Below are 24,646 nucleotides of genomic sequence, written 5' to 3' on the forward strand. Positions count from 1 at the left end.
ACATTGATCTTTCAAAAGAATTCAAGAATTTCGGTGTATAGAAAATCATAAATGGCTAGAGGTTTACTAAATTTAAGATCTCAACTCGGGTTTTACAAGTCTTACCACCACGACCCCAAAAATGTTTTGATTCACTCCATATTCGTTCCTACTATCCTGTTTAGTGGTTTTTGCATGCTTCAAAGAGTTAATTTATATCGCGGTTTCACGTTAACTACTTTGTTAAGCATTTCATTTTTTATATTTTATTGCTGTTTATATCTGCCTACAGGCCTTCTAGCAGGATTTTTCTTACTTCTACTAAACCATGCGCTAATCAATGACAAAGTTCATTTGTCGTTTGGACAAGAGCTAGGTTTGTTTGTTATCGGATGGATTTTCCAATTTATAGGTCATGGCGTTTTTGAGAAAAAGAGGCCGGCATTGATTGATAATTTAGTTCAGAGTTTGGTATTGGCTCCGTACTTTATAATGTTCGAGTTTCTTTTTAAGTTAGGTTTTATGCCTCGATTAAATGCAGACTTGGAGCGTGATCTAGAGGTAAAACAAAAAAATTTGGAGAAACAAAAGCAATGAGAGAACAAAATATTTCATTATAACCCCACATCCACATATATATGCATTCGCCAAGACACATATTTACATACTTAGAAGGAACATTATATTACAAACAGTATCAATGATATTATAGTCAAATAAATAAGTAATTAAATAAGTACGTGAAAGTACGAATTAATAATAAATAAGTAGTTTTAGTTCTAGAGAAATGTTAGTCGGAACTATTCGTATTGTGTGTCATAGTACATGATTTGATTCCTAAGTTTTGGCATCGTTCTCTGCAGTGCTTACCAGTCCTGGTGAACAGTGTCGAAAGTGGTAGTAACAGCCTTTCTTCTTGGAGCGTTGTCGAATTTTAGTAACTTAGAACCACCCTCCAAGAACGAGTACTTTTCTCTTCTTAAAGCCTCATATTTAGAAATGAAATCTTCTTTTTGCAATGTAATACCGATATCGTCAAGGCCGTTAACTAAACAGTGCTTTCTGAAAGGTTCTATTTCAAAATGGTCAACAAGAACGGCACCGTTGGAATCCAAAATCTTTTGGTTTGGCAAATCAATGCATAGTTTACCACCTTTGTTGGCAATAGGAATCAACTTATCAAGAATGATTTGCTGATCCAATCTGATTGGCAATAAACCATTCTTGAAAGAGTTATTGTAGAAAATATCACCATAGGAAGGAGCGATAATTGACTTTATACCAAAATCCTTCAAAGCCCATGGTGCGTGCTCTCTTGAAGAACCACACCCGAAATTGTCACCGGTAACAACCAATACTTCGGCTTCCCTCCAAGGTTCAACGTTCAATACGAAATCGGTTTCTTGATCCTTACCTTGATCGTCTTTACGGAAACGCCATTCATAGAACAAACCCGTCTTTAAACCTGTTCTCTTAATAGTTTTTAAAAATTGTTTTGGAATAATAGCATCAGTGTCAACATTAGCTTTGTCCAATGGTGCACTGACACCTTCTAAAGTCAAAAATGGCTTCATACCGGAGGCGGCAGCTTTAACAGGGGTATCATCCGACTTGACTGGAATATCCTTCAATTCATCATTGGCAACATCCTGTGTAGCTTCCTTAGGTTGAACAGGTTCAGTGTGATCATAAGCAGCGCTTTCAAGCTCCTTTTCATCATCTGAAGTGACTTCCACTTTTGGACTACCTTTATCTTGGTTCTTATATTCGAATTCTCTGATATCCATGAAATGACCGGCAATACCGGCAGCAGCAGCCATGGCTGGAGACATCAAATGTGTACGAGATAAGGCACCTTGACGGCCTTCGAAGTTTCTGTTGGATGTAGAAGCACAACGTTCATAGGCCTCCAAAATATCTGGGTTCATACCCAAACACATTGAGCAACCAGCTTCTCTCCATTCAAAACCGGCTTCTTGGAAAACTTTGTGTAGACCTTCTTCTTCGGCTTGTTTTTTGACTAAACCAGAACCTGGAACGACCATGGCTAACTTAATACTATCAGCCAGTTTGTGGCCCTTCACTACAGCTGCAGCACATCTCAAATCTTCAATACGACCGTTAGTACAGGAACCAATGAAAACTTTATCCACCTTGATACTTTTTAATGGTGTGTTTGCTTCTAAACCCATATAACTTAAAGCTCTCTCCATACCAGACTTCTTAATTGGATCAGCAACATTCTTTGGATCTGGGACTGAACCAGTAATTGGTAAGGCATCTTGGGGAGAAGTACCCCAGGTAATAGTTGGAATCACATCGGCAGCTTCAATGTTTATTTCGTGGTCAAACTTGGCACCTTCATCGGTTTTCAAAGTTTTCCAGTAGGCAACAGCCTTTTCCCATTCGGCACCCTTTGGAGCCAGAGGTCTACCTTTAGTGTAGGAAAAGGTGTTTTCATCTGGTCTAATCATACCTGCTCTTGCACCGGCTTCGATGGACATGTTACACATAGACATACGTGCTTCCATTGAAAGGGCTTCAATAGCCTCACCTGCAAACTCGATAACACTACCAGTACCACCTGCAGTACCTATGAGACCAATGATATACAAAATCAAATCCTTGGAAGTGATACCAGGTGATAGTTTACCATTTACAGTAATTCTCATGTTTTTAGATTTGGCTTGGATGATTGTTTGGGTGGCCAGGACATGCTCCACTTCGGAAGTACCGATACCAAAAGCCAATGAACCAAAGGCACCATGGGTAGATGTGTGGGAGTCACCGCAGACAACAGTAGTACCTGGTAGGGTGAAACCTTCCTCAGGGCCAATGGTGTGGACAATACCTTGTCTTGATTCACTCATACCAAAATATGGAACGCCGAATTGCTTAACATTGTTCTCAAGAGTCTTGACTTGTAGGCGTGAATCAGCCTGCTTAATAAATGTGTCTAGAGATTTAAAATTCTTTCTTGATTGAGTAGGAATGTTATGATCTACAGTGGCTAAAGTGCAATCGATTCTTCTAACCTTTCTGCCGGCATTTTCTAAACCTTCAAAAGCTTGTGGGGAAGTGACTTCATGGACCAAGTGTCTATCGATATACAACAAAAAGGACCCGTTTTCATCTTGGTGGACGACATGTGCGTCAAAAACTTTATCATAAAGAGTTCTTGGGCCTGTGGATGGAACGTAAACCATTGTTCAGAAAAGCAAAATATATACTTTATATTGACAAGTATTGTCGGTATGAACAATTCTTTATTCTTGCCTGGATCCTAGATTCAGTTTGAAAAGTTTAGTTGCAACCGGTCAAAAACAGAGGCAAGTTCTTCTGTTTAAATAAGCATTCAATTATTACTAGAGTTAGGTTGGCACGCCGGTCCCGGACAAAACCGGGCAAATTTGGCCGATACCGGGATTACTTTTCCGCAACTGAAGAATTGCTCATCGCAATAACGTCAAGAAACGGCAAGAACGGCAAGAGAGAGGGTCAGACTGAGTTGAGTCATCGAGAGTGATGATGCCAGAAACTAGGCTCAACGACTTTGCCGGAGATTAGGCTCTTTTGCCACGCGTTAGGAGTGTGACCTTTTATGTTGAGGCTAAGAAATATCACTGCGCTCACCGACAAAATTAGCTAAGGCGCAGAAAGCACCATGTTTTCCATATGCCCTGAATTGACAACTTTATGCTTGGCACACCAGGCGTCACTGTATCGTTGTCGAGTCCTATATGTAGTGATGGACAGTTTATATATATTTTCACATAACCGCTAGCAAAACTACTTAGCGAGACACATATGAAGAAGGCTATGAAGTTATAGTAAGAAACATGTCTCTTCCTCTTTTCAAGCTGTTTTTTACTTTGAAAAAATTAAATGAATAAATTAGTGTGTGTGCATTATATAAATTATTAAAAATTAAGAATTAGACTAAATAAAGTGTTTCTAAAAAATATTAAAGTTGAAATGTGCGTGTTGTGAATTGTGCTCTATTAGAATAATTATGACTTGTGTGTGTTTCTTACTTTAAAATAGGAAAAAAACCAACAAAGAAAAAGAAAAAAATACCGATCAAAATATACCAAGTCTTTTAAATCAGAAAATAACAATCAGCTTCGAGTGTGTGTGGTAAAGCTGAAAGTTGATGTCATTTAATCTAAAAATTTAAAGTGTGTGTGTGTAAAATTATTAGATGTGACAACTCCGAAATAAAATCCTTTAGTAAATTGTAATTGGAATTAAGCAGATGTTCTTGTTGGTTTCTAATTCTTTTTTATAGTGTATCAGTTCCCATTGATAAAAAAAATTAAGATTAAAGTTAGAAAAATTAAACCAGAAAAATCAAGTTGATTAAAATGTGACAAAAATTATGGTTAAATGCTACTGCATCAGGATTAAGCTTCCTTTTCGTGTTGAGTAGAGACTCTTTGCATGGCAGCTAAGAAATCTTCGACACTTCTTGTGGACTTTGTTTCCTTTGCTGGCTTACCGTTCATCATTCTGTCAAAGGCTTCGGATGTGGACATTTCGTAGTAGAAACCACCCAAGACACAGAAGATACCAATAGACCAGATCCAGACACGGACAACAGTGACGATATCAGTCCAGTTTTCAGACCACCAACCGAATAAGGTAAACATGGTAGCAATGATGTCGACGGCGAAGACGGCACCAGATAATTGCCATGATGGGATAGAAGACCAGAATGGACCAGCAGCTCTGGTGATGAAAATCAACCAGTTTTCAGTCAAAGAAATTTGCAAAAACATAATACCGTTCATGGCACCGAAGTTTTGGATAATACCACCCTTTGGCAAGAACATGGTAGTCAAAGTGATCCAAGAACCTATAGCCAAAACAACACCTAAGATAATGGACATACCCCATAATCTTGGTAAGTTCCACTTAACAGGCTTTGGAGAGTATGGAGCATTATCGTAAGCAATAGCCAAAGTAGCAACATCAGCGAAAATGGCAATGAAAACAATCAAATCAATATTCAAAGAGTTATCCAAAATAGCAATCCATAGACCCAAGAAAATTTCCAAATGTAAAGACAAAGCAATACGGTAAACAACGTAAGAGTACATTCTGTGGAAAATTTGTCTGGAAGTCTTCAAAGCATCGATAATAGCAGATAAACCAGGAGCCAAGAAAACGATATCAGCAGCAGATCTAGCAGCATCAGTAGCACCTTCGACAGCAATACCGGTATCAGCCTTCTTCAAAGATGGAGCATCGTTAACACCGTCACCAGTCATAGCAACTAAGAAACCTCTGTTTTGCAAAATTTCAACAACTCTATATTTATGTTGTGGGAAAACTTCAGCGAAACCATCAGCGTTTTCAACAAAATCAGCCAATTCAGAACCTGGCATGTCACCACCGCCACCTAGACCTAATCTTTCAGCGTTGTAAATGTTGGTACCCAAACCTAATTGTCTACAAGTTTCCTTAGCAATACCGACGGCATCACCAGTTAACATCTTGACTCTTAAACCTAAATGTCTAGCTTCACTAACAGTTTGAGCAGTATCGTCTCTTGGAGGATCCATACATGGCATAACACCTAAGATTTCCCAGTGACCTTCACCTCTCTTTCTAGCAACACCTAAAGCACGGAACCCTCTAGAAGCCAATTCAGCAACCTTGTTTTCGTAGTTTTCATGGACATCTTCTGGGATTGGGTGATCTTCTTCGACAGTCTTTAAGACGAATAATGGAGCACCCTTAACACAAACAATTCTTTCACCTTCTGGAGATTCAACAACAGCAGTAACCTTCTTGGAGACAGGGTCGAATGGGTGGAATTCCAAAACCTTATACTTAGTCAAAGCGTCCTTAGCCTTTGGATATTGAATCAAAGATTTCAAGAAAGCCTTATCAATAGCATCTAAACCCTTCTTCTTTCTGGAAGCAGCCAAACAAGCAGTCAACATCAAGTCATCAGCAGAAACACCTTCGACAGTGTATGGTTCGTGCAAAGACAACTTGTTCTTGGTCAAAGTACCGGTCTTGTCGGAACACAAGATTTCGACACCGGCCAAAGATTCAATAGCAGACAATTTTTGAACAATAGCTTGCTTCTTAGCTAAGTAAGCAGCACCGACAGCCATGGTAGTGGTAACGACAGCTGGTAGACCGACTGGGACACCGATAATGGTAATACCTAGAGTGTATCTCAAGATTCTAACAATACCGTTAGTTCTGTAGAAACAAGCAGTCCAGACAACCAACAAAGTGATGATAACCAAAACCAATAAGATAATACCAATACCGTTCAAAACTTCAGTGAAATGACCTTGACCACCAGAGGCTTTGTTAACCAAAGCGGCAGCTCTACCAACGAAAGTGTTGTCACCGGTAGCGGTAACAACCATGAAACCTTCACCTCTCTTAACAGTAGAAGAGGAGAAAGCTTGGTCACCGTAATGTTTGTCGACGGCCAAAGATTCACCAGTAATAGCAGATTGATCAATTTGCAAGAAACATTCTTCAGTGACAATACGACCATCGGTTGGGATAATAGTACCATCTTCCAATTGCAAGATATCACCTGGGACGACTTCGTTAGCTGGAATTTCAACTAATTGACCGTCTCTGATAACAACAGCAGTGTTAGCCAAAGTCTTTTTCAATTCTTCGACAATAGAACCAGCTTGGAATTCTTGGATGAAACCAACACCAGCGTTTAACATTAACAAACCACAAATAACACCGAAATCGACCCAATCGGACAAACCGGCAGCCAAAATAGCAGCGGCTTCCATAACGAATTGAATTGGACCGACGAAAAACATGATGAATTTAACAACTAAAGATTCATTGTTTTCAGCCATTTGATTCAAACCGTACTTCTTTCTTCTTTTCATGACTTCATCGGAAGTCAAACCATAAGATGGGTCGGTTTGTAAAAGTTCTTCTGGAACTAATCTAGCTTCACCGGCAGCGACTGGACCGTCTTCTTCACTTTCGGAACCATCGACACCTGGGTTAGATTGTAATTCATCGATTAAAGCATCAATGTCATCATCATCTGAGGATTCAGATGCAGCATCATCGTAAGTCTTGGCAGGCTTTTCTTGAGTTGGCTGATGAGCGGAAGCAGAGGATGCAGAGGATGAAGAGGATGTATTATCAGTCATATTGAGTTTGTTTTTTTTTGATAATTCAATCTTTCTTATCTTCTTTTAATTCTTTTTTATGATTTTCTTTAACTAGTTTGGGGTATAGTCTTTTTTCTTTTCTTTGAATGTGTATAAAGAGAAAAAAAAAGTTGGTATTTTCCAATTAATTAATTATTAACGATCGTTAAAGAAAAAATTTACCAACGAGGTTGATAGAAAAAAAAAGTTTTTGTAGATATAGAAGAAAAAAAGATTTTCACTATTGGTGTTATTAAGAAAGAACTAAATTAAAAAATATTATTAACAAGAAGAAGGTAATAAGGCATAAGAATAGGATGTTTGAAAATAACACAACATTCGACCTTTTTATATAATCGTGGCCATGGGAAGGGGAGATATGATGGATAAGCGGTACCAACCACGTTTTTGTCGTCGTCGGTCTTAATTGGAATAAACAAAACAAACAAACGAACCAGACGACAGAGTAACAATTTCCACAGAGGTATGGAAAAAAAAAAGAAAAACAAAACAAAAAAACAGAAACAAAAACAAAAAAAGCTCACAGTTTCTACTATAACTTCTTCAGAATCTCTGTGAACGAGGGAAAAAAACAACAAAAACGTAATACGCAAACGGTCTCGAGAGGTTTTTTCATGGTGGAAAAGAAACAAAGCGTTTGAAAAATGTCCATTCCCGTCAAAAGATTGTTAAAGCCCTCGAGACCGGGAAGTGCCGCATTGGGAAACACAGTTGCGATGCGCGCGAGTTTGAGAAATTCTCGCATAGGTTTTTCCGGCCGGGTGCGGCTGGTTCTGGGTCGTAATGTGGGCTGTGGGTGTGCACATGCGGCAATTATTGCCAGATCTCCGTATCGAGAACTGAGTTGTTGGCCAATTACCGGAAGCGGCCGACTAGACCCGTCGTGGGGTGTGGGTGCTCTGCCGATGTACTGTTTACATTTGCCCGCTTCGGGCAAATGTATTTTCGTTTTTTCCCCGTTGGCCGGCGGTGACGTAAACGACTTTTGCACAGCGCTGGTGCCGGAAAAACTCTCGGCCGTTTCCCGAGCCGTCGGGTTTACGCAAGAAAAACGAAAATGTCGTACCATACCCGAGAAGTATCCGAACTGAACTGTCTTACGTATGCGATAGTGCTTCGAGAGTTCTGATTCGTTGCGATGACTTGATAAGCGGGTTTTTTCCACCCATATACGGCTTAGGCCTGACTACAAAGGTGACTGCGCGCGTGCGTGCGCGTATACCATACGATTGATTGACTGCTTGTACAGTTTATCAAGATGCCTTTTTTTTTCTTTTTGGTACGCACTGAAGTGCGCATATACGTACACGTATACACGTCCGTTTAGGGGGCGGTGGGGGGTGCTTTCCCACATTCTCGTACGCATTGGGCGTTCGAGCTCTTTTGCTTTACCTTTTCGTCAAAACTGATGTTTGGAATTGCCGAAGTGGGTAAACATATTGAAGCTACACAGCGCCCCGTCGTTATTCGTCTGAGCGCATTTTTTTGGTTTTTTCCCTTTTCTGCACTTACTAAAAGCAGAACAGAAATTTCGTTCTGGTGGAATTTCACTGCACGCTGGTGTCCAGAAAGACTACCTGAGATGTACATAAAATCATATGCGCTTGTCGCACTGATCTCATCGCATTTATTTCACATTTGTCATTAGCAGAGAAGAAAAGCTGGCGCCATTGTTTATTCCCTTGGTATTTTCGGGTTTTAGTTTGTTTTTTTTTTTTTTCTTCTTTTTCGGATTTCTTTATCTCTTGTTATCTAACCGTATCTGCAAAAGAAAAAAAAATGAATGCACACAATATCTCTCTGGATTGTCCTTCCTCCCTGGTTCCAGTGGAAAACTAAGGGTTTAACTTTTTAAAATAAAATTGCCAGCAATAAACTTAAAGTTTTCTTCTATGGCAGTCTTTCCCCACTTTGCATTATCAATATTGCTTTTCTACTATCAAAAAGTTCTTTTTCTCCGCTAAAGTCATTAAATAAGGACATATTAGCCCACGTTTCTGGAACTATTTAACTTCGGGTGCATTTGTCTTGATCCGTACAACTCCTGGCATCGACGGTTATCTGAGATCCTTCTACTGGTCCTCATTCCTCTTTAAGAGCGAGCACAATATTTGTTAAAATTCTGGGATAGTAAGATTAGCTTTCGGCGGTTTTAGCAGGCCTCTAAAGTTCTGGAGCACTTGTGGGGGAAGAGCAAGATGACCCCCTAACCAAGACATCGTCATAGGTAGAATCGAAGATGACTCTTGTGTACTTTAACGCGTAGCCGGTGTTGATTAAGTAAGCATTATGTGCAATATCTTAAGGACGTATCTGATAGGGTGCAAAGCTACGAAGGGCTTGACCGAAATAAGAAGAAAATCTTGGATTAGTCTGTTAAGTAGCAACCTTGCGTGGTTCCTGTCGTTAGATGTGTAACCAGAAGTGAAATGGTACATGACTGTTCAGAAATCAATTTTTTTTTACGAGTAGTAGGTAAGACAATTAGTAGAATGATCATCTTTGGAGGGGAAGCAATACAACTTACAACAGCAAAAAAGGCTTGATTACAATCTTCACAGTTTCTGTTTAGTAATATTTCAATGATTAATCTCTTTAAGGTATTAACCTAAAACGTTGAAATGACAGCAAAACATGAACAAATACAAATACATCCGCATTCCCCCCTTTCCTCACATATCCTCATATTTCTTGTTTTGCTTGTTTCTCCCTATTAAATAGTAGCAAAATTTTGAAATTCTAAACGTACAAAAGAGAACACTACTTTATATATAGTACCGTAGGTTTTCCTATTCTTTTCATAGGTCTTCGCCTGTTCATTCGACCTTCAGTGGCTTTTGGTATTAACGTAACGTAAGGCGCTAGCATATTAAGTGCACCCATAAAAGGAGTCGAGCAGAAAAAGGGTTTTTACCCGGCACTTGAGTCCCTTCACCATTTGTCAGGGGGAAGAATTAAGAGGCTCAGGCAGACCTACCCAGCATTCATAAGACAAGTAGTAATCTTTAGTACCATCTGCCATTGCTTTTTAATGAGGAATTTTTTTTCATCGATTACCATTATCAGCCTCTCTGAGAACTTGTACTCGATTGCATAAATCATTGACATCCTTTAGCCAGCTGTCAGTATACTCAAAACCGGGCTTACCAAAAAATACCAAAGTCAGTAACCCTTTTTGGACCCTTCTTAGCCCCCAAAATCCTTTATACAAGTGGGCACATTTAGATAGAAAAGGCTTAGGCTTAGAATAAAAAAACTTTCCACAAAATTTGAATAACGAGAAGACTTTTCCGGTAATTTCACCTTCCCATTTGGTAGAAAGACTTCAGAAACATCAAAATAACACATGCGCCTCCACTAAAGAATAGAGTGTATTAGAGGAAGTTTGTTCATATCACACACATATATATATTACACTGAACTAAAAGGAAATCTAACAGTCAAAGTACAGATACTATAAATCTAACAGTCAAAGTACAGATACTATAAATCAAACATAAAAAAGTACTACCATATATTTATTGAAAGAAAAGATCAATAATGTCTAGGCAAGACGAAAACTCCGCTTTATTGGCAAATAAGGCAAACAACCAACCATCATATACAAGAAACCAGAACGGAGACCAAGACGATTTTAAGCTTTCAAAAAGTCAGCTTTCGGATCTGCACAACCCAAAATCCGTAGGGTCGTTTATCAAATTATTCGGTGAAGAAACTGGCAATTTTTTCAAATATTTAAAAACAGATAGAAATGCAGGTATTTCACTTCCAAAAAGGACAGACTATCGCAAGACAACCCGTTACAAGAATTACGGAGACAACTCTCTTCCCGAACGAGTCCCAAAGTCTTTTTTACAGTTAGTGTGGATAGCCTTCAATGATAAAACAATGGAGTTACTGTCAGTTGCTGCTGTCGTTTCCTTTGTTTTAGGTCTGTATGAATTGTGGGTGCAACCACCACAATATGATCCTGAAGGTAATTTAATTAGGCAAGTCGATTGGATAGAAGGTGTTGCTATCATGATGGCTGTTCTTGTGGTGGTTCTAGTAAGTGCCGCCAATGATTACCAAAAGGAATTACAGTTTGCGAAGCTAAATAAGAAAAAGGAAGACCGTAAAATTATCGCCATAAGAAACGACCAAGAAGTACTGATTTCCATTCATCACGCTTTGGTTGGTGATATTATTTCATTACAAACTGGTGATGTTGTTCCCGCTGATTGCGTTATGATATCAGGGAAATGCGAAGCGGATGAATCTTCTATGACTGGTGAATCTAACACGATAAAAAAACTTCCAATTGCTAACTCATTAAAGGATTTCAAAAAATTCAATTCCAGTCACGACCACTTGCGAAAGAAGCCATTAGATATAGGTGATGCTGACGAAGACGGTAATAGAGTCGCCGATTGTATGCTAATCTCTGGGTCTAGAATTTTATCTGGGTTAGGCAGAGGTGTAATCACATCCGTTGGTATAAACTCAGTTTATGGTCAAACAATGACTTCATTGAACGTCGAATCCGAAAGCACTCCTTTACAGCTACATTTGAGTCAATTGGCTGACAACATATCTGTTTACGGTTGTGTGGCTGCTATCATCCTTTTCTTGGTCCTATTCGTCAGATATTTATTTTATGTAATACCTGAGAATGGCAGATTCCATGATTTAGATCCTGCTCAAAAAGGTTCCAAATTTATGAACATTCTCATTACTTCCATTACAGTTATTGTAGTGGCTGTTCCAGAAGGTTTACCATTAGCGGTTACGCTAGCCCTAGCATTTGCCACAACAAGAATGACTAAAGATGGTAACTTAGTAAGGGTTCTGAGAAGCTGTGAAACTATGGGCTCTGCTACTGCAGTCTGCTCTGATAAAACTGGTACTTTGACAGAAAACGTCATGAGTGTCGTTCGTGGTTTCTTGGGCAATTTTAATTTTGATGACAATAAATCCTTACCTGTTAGTGAACAGAAAAAGCTAAATTCTAAGAAAGTATTCGAAAAAGACTGTTCGTCATCTTTAAGAAACGATCTATTAGCTAATATCGTGTTAAATTCAACTGCCTTTGAAAATAGAGATTTTAAGAAGAAAAATAAAGGTAACAGCAGCACTGATAGAGATTCCTCAGAGAGGTCCAGTTCTTCCAACGGGTGGATGTCCAAATTATTGTTTTTTAAGAAGAACAAGAACGACAACCATGAAGATCAATTATTCGAGAATGTTTCTAAAGGAAAGCAAGAGCCATTCATCGGTTCCAAAACAGAAACGGCTTTACTCAGTCTAGCAAGATTTTCTTTGGGTTTGCAAGTTGGAGAATTGCAGGATTTGAGAGACCAGCCGACTGAAAAATTCAATATCGAAAAGATTGTTCAGACAATTCCATTTGAAAGCTCTCGCAAATGGGCTGGACTAGTTGTAAAATACAGAGGTAGTGAAGGTAAAAGACCGTTCTATAGGCTTTACGTTAAAGGTGCCGCGGAAATTGTTTTCCAAAATTGTTTATATAAGAGAAATTCAGATGATACTTTGAAAAAAATTGATGAAGAAACTAAAGAACAAATAAATGGTGAAATCAAAAATCTTGCATCCGGTGCTCTCAGAGCAATCAGTGTTGCCCACAGAGATTTTTATGAATGTGAAAGCTGGCCTCCTGAGCAGTTGCGCGATAAAGATTCGCCCAACACAGCCGCACACGATTTACTTTTCAACGATCAAAGCATTGAAAAGGGCCTGATTCTAGATGGTATACTTGGTATTCAGGATCCTTTGCGTGAGGGTGTCAGGGAATCTGTTCTGCAATGTCAGCGTGCCGGTGTAACTGTACGTATGGTTACTGGTGACAATATATTAACTGCAAAAGCTATTGCAAGGAATTGTAGTATTCTTTCCGGAGACGTTTCCTCTGAATCATACTCTGCCATGGAAGGCACTGAATTTAGGAAGTTAACCAAAAATGAACGTATAAGAATCCTACCAAACTTAAAAGTCTTGGCAAGATCATCACCAGAAGATAAGAGGTTGTTGGTAGAAACGTTGAAAGGAATGGGAGACGTAGTTGCAGTTACTGGTGACGGTACAAACGATGCGCCAGCTTTAAAACTAGCTGACGTGGGGTTTTCAATGGGTATTTCGGGTACCGAAGTTGCTCGAGAGGCCTCAGATATTATTCTTATGACTGATGATTTTTCTGCTATTGTTAACGCTATTAAATGGGGGAGATGTGTTTCTGTCTCCATAAAAAAGTTTATTCAATTTCAATTAATTGTTAACATTACTGCAGTAATTTTAACTTTTGTGTCGTCTGTTGCATCTAGCGACGAAACGTCGGTATTGACAGCGGTCCAACTATTATGGATCAATCTGATTATGGACACTTTAGCTGCGTTAGCTTTAGCTACTGACAAGCCTGATCCAAACATAATGGATAGAAAACCTAAAGGCCGCTCATCGTCTTTGATTTCTGTTTCGACTTGGAAGATGATTTTATCACAGGCTACATTGCAATTGATAGTTACTTTTATTTTACACTTCTACGGGCCGGAATTATTTTTCAATAGCCACGAAGATCAAATAACGAGTCATCAACAACAACAACTAAATGCCATGACATTCAACACCTTCGTTTGGTTACAATTCTTTACTATGCTAGTATCGAGAAAATTAGATGAAGCTGACGGAATATCAAGTTGGAGAGATAGAATTTCAACTGCGAATTTAAACTTCTTCCAAGACTTGGGCAGAAATTATTATTTCTTAACAATAATGGCAATCATTGGCGGATGCCAAGTTTTGATCATGTTTTTTGGTGGTGCACCATTCTCTATTGCCAGACAGACCAAATCGATGTGGATAACCGCTGTGCTTTGTGGTATGTTGTCTTTGATTATGGGATTATTGGTAAGGATAATCCCTGATGAAGTAGCATTGAAAGCATTTCCGGTTGCTTATGTTCAAAAATTTAAATATGTATTTGGACTTGAGTTTCTCAGAAGAAAGCAACTCGCAAAAAATGACGACGAAGAAGCGCTTTTGGACGAATCTGATACACCAGAGTCTACGGCGTTCTACTAGTAGGCTTGGTTCTATATGTTTTTTGTACAAAATGCTAGTTACAAAAATATCGCTACTTCTTTTTCTTAAAGTTGTAAAATAGTCAAAAAATGTATTCTATTTAAAATTAATAAAAACATGCACCCCTACGTAAGCCCATATATGCTTAACCTAGGTTAAAGAACCCATAAACTAATCAAAAGAAAAAAATGGGAGCACTTTTTCAATTACAGTCTTCTGCATAAAGAACATTATGTCCTTAATAATGATCAAGAAATTAGCTCTTCGTCAATATCCTTGGTTGATAAATAACTTTGTGCTTTTGATTTTATACTCTCTGAAAAGGTGACGTATTCAGCAAAGAACTTATCAAGACCTTTAAACAAGGTCTTCAGTTCGAAAAGTGAGTCAATTTTTTCTATCAAATCGGAATTTTTTTGGTTTTTGGCTTCATTTCCAGACGTTAAAGCTAGCGATTCATCAATCGTATTCTCTAGAGTCTTCAGAGATGTCCTGAAGTCGCTTATTGAAATGTCGCTACCCATGGTAGCAGTGTTTCCACTTTCTTTTGTTGTCGAAATATTCGTAACGGTCTTGATTTGTTCTAAATAATATATTGTCTTCTCAATTCTTTCTTTAATTAGCACTAAATTTTGCAGTTGTTTTCTAACATTAGTGTTTTCATCTTTTTGTTGATCTATCTCATTTACCTTTTGCGTCACATTCTTCATTCCTGTTTCCAATGCTCTTACGGCACTTCCCAAGGTATCCAGATAGTACTCCAGCTTAGATGACCTTAACGATTCAGTCGAATATACTGATGAATCATCTTTGTCTAATTCTTCCCTGGATCTAGAAGGTGCCCATGCCATCGGTAGTGTTTGAGACAATTTATCCAAATTCCATATAGTATTCTCCAATTCCTTTGTAAGGTTTTTTGTGTAGAAGTCCAGCCTGGTCAATAGCGATGACGATATGGATTGCGTTTGGATTTCATCTTCGTCAAGTGCATTTGTTAAAAGTATATCAACAAATGCGTGAGGAACAAATTCCTCATCAAAAAACATTCCTAAGATATCATCATCATCCGCAATAGATAAGTCGGCCATCTTTGTTTACCTTGGACTACCTTCACTTCCCTTTTTCTTTGTTTTCTACGTATTTTCAATTTCTTTACAAGAAGTAAATGTCAGGTTCGAAGCGCATAATGCCGAAATTGGGTTATGCATTGATTTTTTGGAAAAGCCACACATTTTATATAAAAACATCACTACTCAGATTATACAAAGCAAAGAAATTATGTTTACCAACTGTGATCACCTCCTTTTGTGATTCACTGTGCGGCGTGTAGCAAAACTGATTAACTTCGTTATCATCAGAGACTAAAAATATAGGCGCTTTAGATGCAATTACGGGATGCTGGCTTTTTGGATCCCTAGTAATATCAAACTTAATACTAGTGTCAAGCCCAGAAGAGACAAGCAAAAAATCATCAGCAAAGCAAACGCTATTTATCCGAACGCCTTCATTAATAGAGAACTCATCGACTGGGTGTTCTGGTGATCTTAAATCCCATTGAGCTAACATTCCATTTTCATAGCCTGCGTAAATATAGTTCGGATCATTCACGTCGATCGCCAACGAATTACATGAAGATGTGAACTTGCTTGGGTGTTGAGTAATTTGCCTTCTCGAAAAGACATCATGTACAGTAATAACTCCAGAAGCGTGGCCTGCAATAACATGCTTACCGTATGTTCCAAACTCTAGATCTCTTTTTTTAATATCTGGACTCTCAAGCAGTTGCTCCTTCGTTCCCACGAATAGGGCTATGCTATTCACACCGTCATGTGGGTTTTCTTTTCTGCTGAAAGTATGAACAGTCGATGCTGTGCCGCATTCCCATAGACGAATGGTACCATCCAGAGAGGCAGAAAGTACATTCCTCCCACGGTCTATTATAGCAATATCTGTAATTGTCGCCTTGTGTCCGATTAATGAGCGAGGATTGGAACCATCTTTTACGGACCATATCTTTACCTGCATATCTTGCGAACCAGAGATCAGAGCCTCACCACTTGGAAAAAACTTTAATTTTGTTATCTCACCAGCGTGCGCCTGGTTAATTTCTCTTTCCAAGCTAAAATTCGAATCCAGTACTTTAATACTACCTTCTGTAGTACCTAATATGAACTGCTTCGTCGGAACTTTGATCAAATCTACAGCAGTATAATCCGCACCCTCGAACATCTTTGAATAATCTTTCTTGATGGTATTGAACAGAAACTTCTGCCCGTTCAGTTGTGCCATATAGAGATGAGGATTGATCTTCTCAAAACTATTTTTTTCGCCTGCATCTACGCCCTCGTTATTTGCTAGCACTTTTATTCTGTATTCCTTGATTTCATTCAGGTTTCTGTCTACGTTGATGTAAAAGCCATCATCATTTTCATGCTCCTCTTCCAAAACAGCATCAAAGTCATACTGGATATGAGCAACTGTAATATTCTTACCCATTGTCACTTCTAATCCACAATACTACACCTCTTTAGACCCCATTTTGCTGTTAAAAGATCCTTTTTTTAAACAATTCGCCGATTTTTAACATATCGCCGAACGCCCATCATATAACCAAAAGATTTGTTCTGATGAATAGATCAGAAACCAATAGGAAAGTTGACTGAGATTTAAACTCTCCTTTTAAACCTGACAGGAACACAAGAAAGGAGCTGAAACATAACTAGTAAAATTCTTCTGCCGCGGTAGTATGCTTTCAGGATAGGTAAAAACTTGAATATTTGATGCTCTCTACCACTTAATAGTAAAATTTAATCAGAACACCAACTAAGATTATATAAAGTACTTCACGTTGATAATAAATACTACTAAATATACTCTTTGCCCTTGCCATGGCCACGTCTCAATAAGACCAGGTTTTAATTAGCGGATCTGATTGAATGCATCAAATATCAACGAATTTGGTTGAACTTTCGCTTTTGGCTTGTCAAAAAGCTTCCAATATCGTAATGTTTCGTCTCCAGCTCCAGAAACAACAGTGGTCCCATCATTAGATAAGGTCAAATGAAGGACTCTGAAACTGTGTCCCTTCAAAATTGCGATTGGATCCATGGAAGTACAATCCCATAAAGTTAAGTTATATTTTGAATAACCATGCGATGTCACAAGTTCGTTCGTATTTTTTGACCATACCATATTACATATCTGAGAGCCACTGTCTATATCACTTATCTTCGTCGAAGTATTGACATTCCAAATTTTCAATTTTCTATCCGCTGTTCCACCGCCTGTAGCTAAAATGCCCCTTTTGTGAGGAGACCAAGCCATTGCCTTAACAGCAGCCTTATGTTCATCAAATGTCAAGATTGGGGATTTGGAAGTTCCCTCGTAAACATTAACCATATTATCGTTACCACCTGATGCAAGCTTATTATCTGCTACATTCCACTTCAAGCCGCAGACTTCCTGAGTATGCGACTCTATAGTTTCGAAGAAAGGATCCGGCATTCTTACATCTCTATGCAGTATTCGATGGTCCCTACTTCCAGATGTTAACACATGATTATTCCAAGACAAACACGCCACTCTATCGACATGTCCTGATAATGTTCTTATACATTTTCTTTTTATTACGTCATAAATTTCTACAAGCCCGTTGCCTTGGCCAACTGCTAGGTGAGAGCCTGCTCCAATCCAGCTTAAGCTTGTATATTCGTTTTGCGTGTCACACAAATGCACAACGTCCCCCGTATTATTGTCCGTTAAAAATATAGACTTCCCAAGGGCGACTGCCAAGACGTCTGTGCTCGACCAATCTATCAAACTATAATAAAAATCGTCTGCTAAAGATGGAGCATCTAGAACTCTATAAGGGACCTTCGCTATTTGTCTGAATTGCTTTCCCGGTGACAACAATAATTGTTTCGAATCTGGCCTAACTGGCGACATTGAATCAAAAAACTGTGACTGTAACAAAGATGCTGCTGAGAGTTTTCTACCTTTGCGTTGTTGATAGGTTAGCAGGCTGGCGCCTCTCACCGAGCTACTGGAAGGCCGTATGACTTCATCTTGCTGTGAAGTGAAAAGACGTCGAGGCGTGACTGGCGTAGAGTGTGGAGAAAAGTCTTCTAAACCAGCCCCTTCAGGTGGCGGTGTTGATACTCGTTCCAGCTCATAACCACGGTTACTTGAATTTTCTGCATGTACAACGCCCATAGTAGATGGCCTAGTGTTCTTTATACGGTCTATACTACTTTCTGGCCCTACTGTATCCTTACTAAGCATCTCACCAAAAAGCTCATTCTTTAACAGAGTGTTGTACGTTTCATGTGCTTGTCTTTCCTTTTGGTACTCGACTTGATCCTCTGTACTCGATGGGTTGAGGGCAGGAACGTTCGTTATGCTACTGATTGAAACGATAGAATTCAAATCTATGTCAGTTCTGTTAGGAATATATCTATCACCATATACTGTAGGCGGCCTCGATCGTCTGGAGGGGGAGGATAATAGTGAGGCAGATGACGAACTGGAGATCGGCCGTTTCGATATCCTCTTATTCTCAGAACCCTTAAGTGGAGAGGAAGAAGGTGTATTATTCATGAACGGGTTTGAGTTTGTAGACATTCGGCAAAACCAGAATGAAGAGGAAAGGAAAGAGTGACAGAGAGTGTGGCGAAAAGGAAGTGTTTGATTCAGAAACTTGTAAATCAAAATGGTACACTACATCGTAGTTAGCACGCTAGAAGCGGTGCAAAAATGCACTTTGTGTGGAATGAAAAATATCGTAAGGTGAATAAGCGGCTCTTCGGGTAAGGATATATTATTATTCGACAAGACAAGACAAGACAAAGCAGAACATACGCGCATAGTGTGAGTCTTATGTTGACAGCTACCACCATTAGAGTTAATCAGGTTGTTGGGCATTCTCTCCTCGTCGCTTCAGTCTAAAAGAGCCGAGTGTCGCAAATGTTATTACACTACGTCTTACTGGCTCTTGTGTTATCGCCCTTCAGAGCCTCTGCATTTTATTTCTATGGTTATGGTGGAGACCGGAAATGTTTCCTAAAGGAATTATCCAAGGACACCCTTTTAAAAGGCTCTTATAACTTGGGAGTTCATGATGAAAAGTTGGAGGACTATGCTCTTCCCAGTCAAAGTGATTACGGCATAGTTATAGATGTGGAAGAGGTGTTTGATAATAACCATAGAGTGGTCCATCAACAGAGTTCTCCTTCAGGTGACTTCACGTTCCTGGCATTAGAATCTGGGGAATACAAAATCTGTCTTCAATCCCAAGTAAAGAATTGGATAGGTAAAACCAAAACAAAACTGGAAGTTGAATTTGAAATCGGTTTTGAAGCCATGTTGGATTCAAAAAGGAAAGATACTATAGAAACTTTACACGAGAAAGTCAATATATTAAATTCGAAAATCATGGAAATTAGAAGGGAACAGCAATTGGTGAGAGAACGAGAAGAATCCTTCAGAGATATATCCGAATCTGTAAACTCTCGCGCAATGTGGTGGATCGTGATTCAAGTCATTATCCTGATCTCAATTTGTGTATGGCAAATGAAAAGCTTACGTTCATTTTTTGTCAAGCAAAAAGTCTTGTAACCATACCAAGATTTGGTTTACAGCAAGCTTTCATTTATCATATACTTCGTGATGCTAGCCTAATCCATATATATATATATATATATATATATATATGCATATATACATATACTCGTTCTCTTCTGCTTCGTAGCACAGTCGTTAAGTTAAGTGTGTATATACAAGTATATTGACCTAGTAAGTATGATTTTTTGTTAGTTTTATCTCTATTTTTATTTTTATAGTCATCTACAAAGACGAAATAAATCTATATGGTTCGTAACATACATCCCTCGTTATCGTATTTTTATTTATGAATGGGACAAAGAGTAGTCTTCTGACCACAGCCATTACAAACCTTCGTCCATCCAGGCTAATGTTTTATTGATACCTTCTTCAATACCTACCCTTGGCGTATATCCCAGCAACTTTTTAGCCTTAGAAATATTATGATAACGGTATGCGCACACGATCTTGACTCTAAACGGAGTCAACCCTGGCTCTTTACCCAGCAGCTTGGAAACCCATTCTGAAAGGTAACCAGCGCAAATTGCAACTGGTCTTTTCAAAACAATAATGTTCTTAGCAATATGTCCATCTGCCTTCCAAACTGTACGAGCTAAGGCCCAAAAGTAAGTGGGGGTGTCATTGGTAATAAAGAAAGTTTCACCAGAGACCTCCGATCTTGTTTTTGGGTCAAGCAACTTATGTGCGGCTAAAACATGAGCATCAGCGACATTACCAGCGTAAGTCCAATCAAATAAATTGTTATTGTCACCAATTTGAAACTTCGATTGTCCTAACTTTGCGACCTGTCTAAGACCTGGCACCAACTGTCTATCCCCTGGACCAAAAATACCTGCTGGACGAAGTGCAACAGTATAAAAATCACTGTCTGGATCGTTTGCCTTCAACACCATATCTTCAGCGATAGCCTTTGTCTCATTATATGCGTCCATAGGAACTTCTGGAATTGGCCAAGTTTCATCCGCATTATGCACGTCTTGACCGTTAAAAATAACACCCGCAGAAGAAGTATATACAAGAACATTGACACCACATTTCTTACACATATCAATCACATTACGCGTTCCCTTTACATTCACTATGTCGTAAATATTTGGATTTTGACCATGCATTGGCGAAGCACAATGAACAACAACATTTGCTTTACTTTCCTTGATAGCATCTTCCATGTCATTAGGGGAGGTTAAATCACCTTTATGGAATTTTATGTCATCGACATTGAAAGTGAATTGCTTTGAAAGTTTTTCTGGGAGGTCTCTAACATCAAAAATGTGAATATCTGGCTTGGGATTTATATCATAAAATTGCTGAATTAAGTGCAATCCGAGGAAACCGGAACCACCGATAATTAAAACTGAATCTATATTTGACATGCTTACCTGATTATTTGTCTTTTCTATCTCAGAGCTTTAAAAATTGAACCAAGTTGTCTGTGTATTGTGTTTTATAGCTGCAGCGTGATAATTTGTTTGCTCACTTATATGGGATTTTTTAAACGATACCATTTTTCCAGTGAACAATAAACGATCTATGGGGGCTATCGGACCGAAAAACTAAAATCCATAAACACCGAATAATAACGAAAGATCCCGAACAAATATACTACAGAAAGATATAATGAACATGTAACAGCCATCAACATAGATATGAATTTTTCAAACTTATGAATGGGTTGAACTGTAGCTATATGTGAGGCCAACGGGCAAAACTTTTTTCACACCAAACACATTGTCCAATAAAAGCATTTTCGGAAACGTGTTTTTCGTGCTCGGCATTTTTAAGATAATTTTACTGTTCGGTAGTCCTAAACAACAAAAATTTTAACATATTCTTTTGAAACACATAATAAAAATTTGTCAAACTAAAAATTACTTTATTTATTTAATGAAATATGCTCACGTGATATTCTTTAAGGTAGATTACGATATTTTTTATATGATTTATATAATTTATGTAATTTTCGATAACCCTTATAATCACGAGGAAGGTTCAGAAGCATATGTCCAAGATTTACACTCAAAGTTTGCGTAACACCTAAATTCGTTACTTAAACCATTAGAATGCTCTGGAAGAAATGTTGTAATTCTTGTGGTTGAATAAACCTTGGCTATAACTTCGGACATTCTTTCACCTGTACAACTTATTAGACGATGTTTAAAAACTCCATTATTAGTTTTGGAAAGGTCATCTGGTGCCAATAGAGACTTTGCAGTAATAGAGGCTATTTTTATTCATGGAGGGCAGTTAGTAAGACGTTCATTTTAGAGGGGAAGAAATGATAAAAGTGCTAATAATACATACATTTCGTTTGGCAATCTTCGTTCAAAAAAGGCGGATCGATTAGTAATCTATCGACCTTGCCTTTAATTTTATCACTAAATTCGAGAGGTTTGTTGTAGTCGTAAAAGAAGAAGTGATCTTTTCCAGCCAACAATTCAAATCTTGTGTCGAATTCAAACAGGTAAATATGCTCTGTTGGAATTTCACTGATAGGTTTTTTTTGGATGGCAGCATAAACCGATGGGGCACTGACTATCGCGATGACAGTGTTTTCATCAGCGCCTTCTAATAGGGCATCTCCTAGGATTGCGGCTGTTTCATCACTGTACCAAAATTGAGAGAGTTGCCAATCTTCCTTAAAGAGTTTCATCCCCTCCTCCCTTTTCTTATTCTGAAATTCTTCATCAGTTTGATCGTAAAGCTTTTGGAAAACTTCTTGGTGCTGTTGCTCCTCTTTTTTAAACTCTTGAAGGGCAGCAAGGGCGTTAGCAGAAAGTGTTCTGTTAATGTTACTTTAGTTAGTGATCGGATCTGCTAATATCAAAACTATTCAATACATACAATTCATAGTCGGAGTCGGAGTCAGAGCTGGACATTTCTGATAATTTTTTTTTGATCCGTTCAAGATTTACAGTGATCAAATTGTATCATATTGCATTCTATAGTAGTTTACGTTGATAATTTTTAAAATTTTTTCTATTTGAATCAACCGGCACGTCATACAGCGAGGCAGATGAAAAAAATAAGAGTCCGAGTGAATCTGGTATTTTGTAGCTACTTCTATATATTACGCTATTCAGGCTATATGAAATTCAATAGTAATAGTATGTCATATAACAGTATTTGCACCCGCCCTTTAGGATCATGCTGCCCTAAGAAAAGTGAGTTCTCAGATTTCAAGATGGAAGCCGCTAGCCGTTCGGTACACAGTATTCTTGTAGTTAACCCTTAGCGCCTTGAAGGTTTTCATCTATAGACTAAGCGCGTGGCCCATAGTTTTAATAATTTATCCCATAGAAAAGTTCTTATTAGATATAATTAATATTTTGAAGATCACTTCGTAATAGACATACCGGCTTCGTATTTATCGACATGTTTTTTTAAATCGATAAGGGTATTGATTTTTTTTACAAGCTCTTCTTGTCTTTCCATTACGTCGTTTGATGGCATCACAGGACGAGAGGGTAAAGAAAGTTCTTGAAGAACAGCAAAAATTTTGTTTTGTAGCGCTGGTTTAAAGCTCGATAGCTTTGTTGATCTTAAATAAACTCCTGGCGATAGTTTTTCACCGTGTGTTATTACGCCCAACGCTTTCCTTTCTTTGGAATTAAAATCCTTCAATAATAGTTCAGCGTACGCACTCTCAGATCTTCTTTTGAGTGCAGTTTGCATCTCTTGTCTCTGTCTTTTTGTCTTCTTGGGCGAAGGACTTTCTTTGACTTCCGGCTTTTTCACATTCATTTGTTGAAGTTGTCTATGTTGAGCAAACTGCTGTTGCTGCTTCATCCAAGGATTTTCAGGAATGTTTGGATCGTGCTTACGTTTCCTAGTTTTGTCTGCTAAAAGCGTGCTGTACAGCTGTGACATCCCCTGAGATGTGAGATATTGTGTAATTGACTGATCTGAATGAGGAGAATCCAATAGTCTTAGTAATGATTCCCTTTCTGCTAGTGTTCTCTTAGCAGCCATTTCGAATTTCTTCGACTCAACTATCAGTGCCTCCTCTTCAGCAATTTCGGCTGCAGAACGAGAAAGTAGACGTTGTAGATACTTTTTTCTTTCTATTTCCTTTTCAGCCGAGAAGTTCAACGAAGATAGGAGTGGATGGCTAGGGTTGTTTGCTTTGAAGTAATTTCTACAGATGCGGTAAAATTCTTCCTTAAGGTCTTCAAGTGTTCGTGATTTATTATAGTTATATCTGTCGAAAATTAAGAACCAACGTAAATCATACTTTCGACAGAGTTCAAATAAATAGTTTATTTCCTCAAAGGACCAGTTTTCATTATCGTTCTTCTTTCCAATTTCAGTGCTGTCATTGGGGTTTTTATCGTTTTGCACTTTTTCTTGATTTTCTGTGTCATGCATGAAGGTCGTGTACTCTTCTTCGGTGAAAGATGGGATAGATAAGTGCTGATTAAATTTAGAATATGGCGATTCCTTCAGCTCATCTCCTACCAATTCTTTAGAACCCTTGACCCAATGGCGCAGAGTAACGAAGGGATTAGCCTTAAACTCTACAAATGACCAGGGAGATGGTCTTGATGTCGAAAGCATTTTTTCCTTGAAGTTATTTCCTGACTGAATAACAACTGGAGGTTGATTTTCCCCCAGCAAGTTAAATAGTTCTCTTTGCATACCAGTCACCTGAGGTTTGAATCGATTGGCTGCCGAGGACGAGGGCACCGAAGTCGGGCCATTAGCCGGACTTTTAGATTTCTGTTTAATGTTTAGAACATCAAAAATATCTGAAGATGACATCCTAGCTGTCGTATTGTATATTAATCTTGATGTTATCGATG

The 24,646-nt window shown here is 38.5% G+C and overlaps 11 protein-coding genes across 11 annotated transcripts; 3 read left to right on the forward strand and 8 right to left on the reverse strand.

Annotated features, from left to right (window-relative positions):
- Nucleotides 1–51: 51 nt before the first annotated feature.
- MPO1 (2-hydroxy-palmitic acid dioxygenase MPO1) lies at nt 52–576 on the forward strand (the record flags this gene model as incomplete). Its single annotated transcript, XM_018365114.1, has 1 exon — nt 52–576. One exon carries the CDS (start codon nt 52–54, stop codon nt 574–576), a length of 525 nt encoding a protein of 174 aa, XP_018222214.1.
- A 269-nt stretch (nt 577–845) lies between these two features.
- LEU1 (3-isopropylmalate dehydratase LEU1) lies at nt 846–3,185 on the reverse strand (the record flags this gene model as incomplete). Its single annotated transcript, XM_018365115.1, has 1 exon — nt 846–3,185. The coding sequence occupies one exon, from the start codon at nt 3,183–3,185 to the stop codon at nt 846–848; it is 2,340 nt and encodes a 779-aa protein (XP_018222215.1).
- A 1,197-nt stretch (nt 3,186–4,382) lies between these two features.
- Nucleotides 4,383–7,133, reverse strand: PMA1 (H(+)-exporting P2-type ATPase PMA1; the record flags this gene model as incomplete). Its single annotated transcript, XM_018365116.1, has 1 exon — nt 4,383–7,133. One exon carries the CDS (start codon nt 7,131–7,133, stop codon nt 4,383–4,385), a length of 2,751 nt encoding a protein of 916 aa, XP_018222216.1.
- Nucleotides 7,134–7,686: 553 nt separating this feature from the next.
- On the reverse strand, nt 7,687–8,223 carry DI49_1960 (uncharacterized protein; the record flags this gene model as incomplete). Its single annotated transcript, XM_018365117.1, has 1 exon — nt 7,687–8,223. One exon carries the CDS (start codon nt 8,221–8,223, stop codon nt 7,687–7,689), a length of 537 nt encoding a protein of 178 aa, XP_018222217.1.
- Nucleotides 8,224–10,694: 2,471 nt separating this feature from the next.
- On the forward strand, nt 10,695–14,228 carry PMC1 (calcium-transporting ATPase PMC1; the record flags this gene model as incomplete). Its single annotated transcript, XM_018365118.1, has 1 exon — nt 10,695–14,228. One exon carries the CDS (start codon nt 10,695–10,697, stop codon nt 14,226–14,228), a length of 3,534 nt encoding a protein of 1,177 aa, XP_018222218.1.
- Nucleotides 14,229–14,476: 248 nt separating this feature from the next.
- COG7 (Golgi transport complex subunit COG7) lies at nt 14,477–15,316 on the reverse strand (the record flags this gene model as incomplete). The annotated part of the gene is made up of 1 exon (XM_018365119.1): nt 14,477–15,316. The coding sequence occupies one exon, from the start codon at nt 15,314–15,316 to the stop codon at nt 14,477–14,479; it is 840 nt and encodes a 279-aa protein (XP_018222219.1).
- A 145-nt stretch (nt 15,317–15,461) lies between these two features.
- RPN14 (Rpn14p) lies at nt 15,462–16,724 on the reverse strand (the record flags this gene model as incomplete). The annotated part of the gene is made up of 1 exon (XM_018365120.1): nt 15,462–16,724. One exon carries the CDS (start codon nt 16,722–16,724, stop codon nt 15,462–15,464), a length of 1,263 nt encoding a protein of 420 aa, XP_018222220.1.
- Nucleotides 16,725–17,147: 423 nt separating this feature from the next.
- Nucleotides 17,148–18,848, reverse strand: CDH1 (Cdh1p; the record flags this gene model as incomplete). Its single annotated transcript, XM_018365121.1, has 1 exon — nt 17,148–18,848. One exon carries the CDS (start codon nt 18,846–18,848, stop codon nt 17,148–17,150), a length of 1,701 nt encoding a protein of 566 aa, XP_018222221.1.
- A 342-nt stretch (nt 18,849–19,190) lies between these two features.
- ERP6 (Erp6p) lies at nt 19,191–19,841 on the forward strand (the record flags this gene model as incomplete). Its single annotated transcript, XM_018365122.1, has 1 exon — nt 19,191–19,841. The coding sequence occupies one exon, from the start codon at nt 19,191–19,193 to the stop codon at nt 19,839–19,841; it is 651 nt and encodes a 216-aa protein (XP_018222222.1).
- A 329-nt stretch (nt 19,842–20,170) lies between these two features.
- On the reverse strand, nt 20,171–21,220 carry ERG26 (sterol-4-alpha-carboxylate 3-dehydrogenase (decarboxylating); the record flags this gene model as incomplete). The annotated part of the gene is made up of 1 exon (XM_018365123.1): nt 20,171–21,220. The coding sequence occupies one exon, from the start codon at nt 21,218–21,220 to the stop codon at nt 20,171–20,173; it is 1,050 nt and encodes a 349-aa protein (XP_018222223.1).
- Nucleotides 21,221–23,180: 1,960 nt separating this feature from the next.
- Nucleotides 23,181–24,605, reverse strand: SWC4 (Swc4p; the record flags this gene model as incomplete). Its single annotated transcript, XM_018365124.1, has 1 exon — nt 23,181–24,605. One exon carries the CDS (start codon nt 24,603–24,605, stop codon nt 23,181–23,183), a length of 1,425 nt encoding a protein of 474 aa, XP_018222224.1.
- Between the last annotated feature and the right edge of the window lie 41 nt (nt 24,606–24,646).

This window comes from Saccharomyces eubayanus, chromosome VII (genome assembly GCF_001298625.1).
Source record: "Saccharomyces eubayanus strain FM1318 chromosome VII, whole genome shotgun sequence".
Taxonomy (NCBI): domain Eukaryota; kingdom Fungi; phylum Ascomycota; class Saccharomycetes; order Saccharomycetales; family Saccharomycetaceae; genus Saccharomyces; species Saccharomyces eubayanus.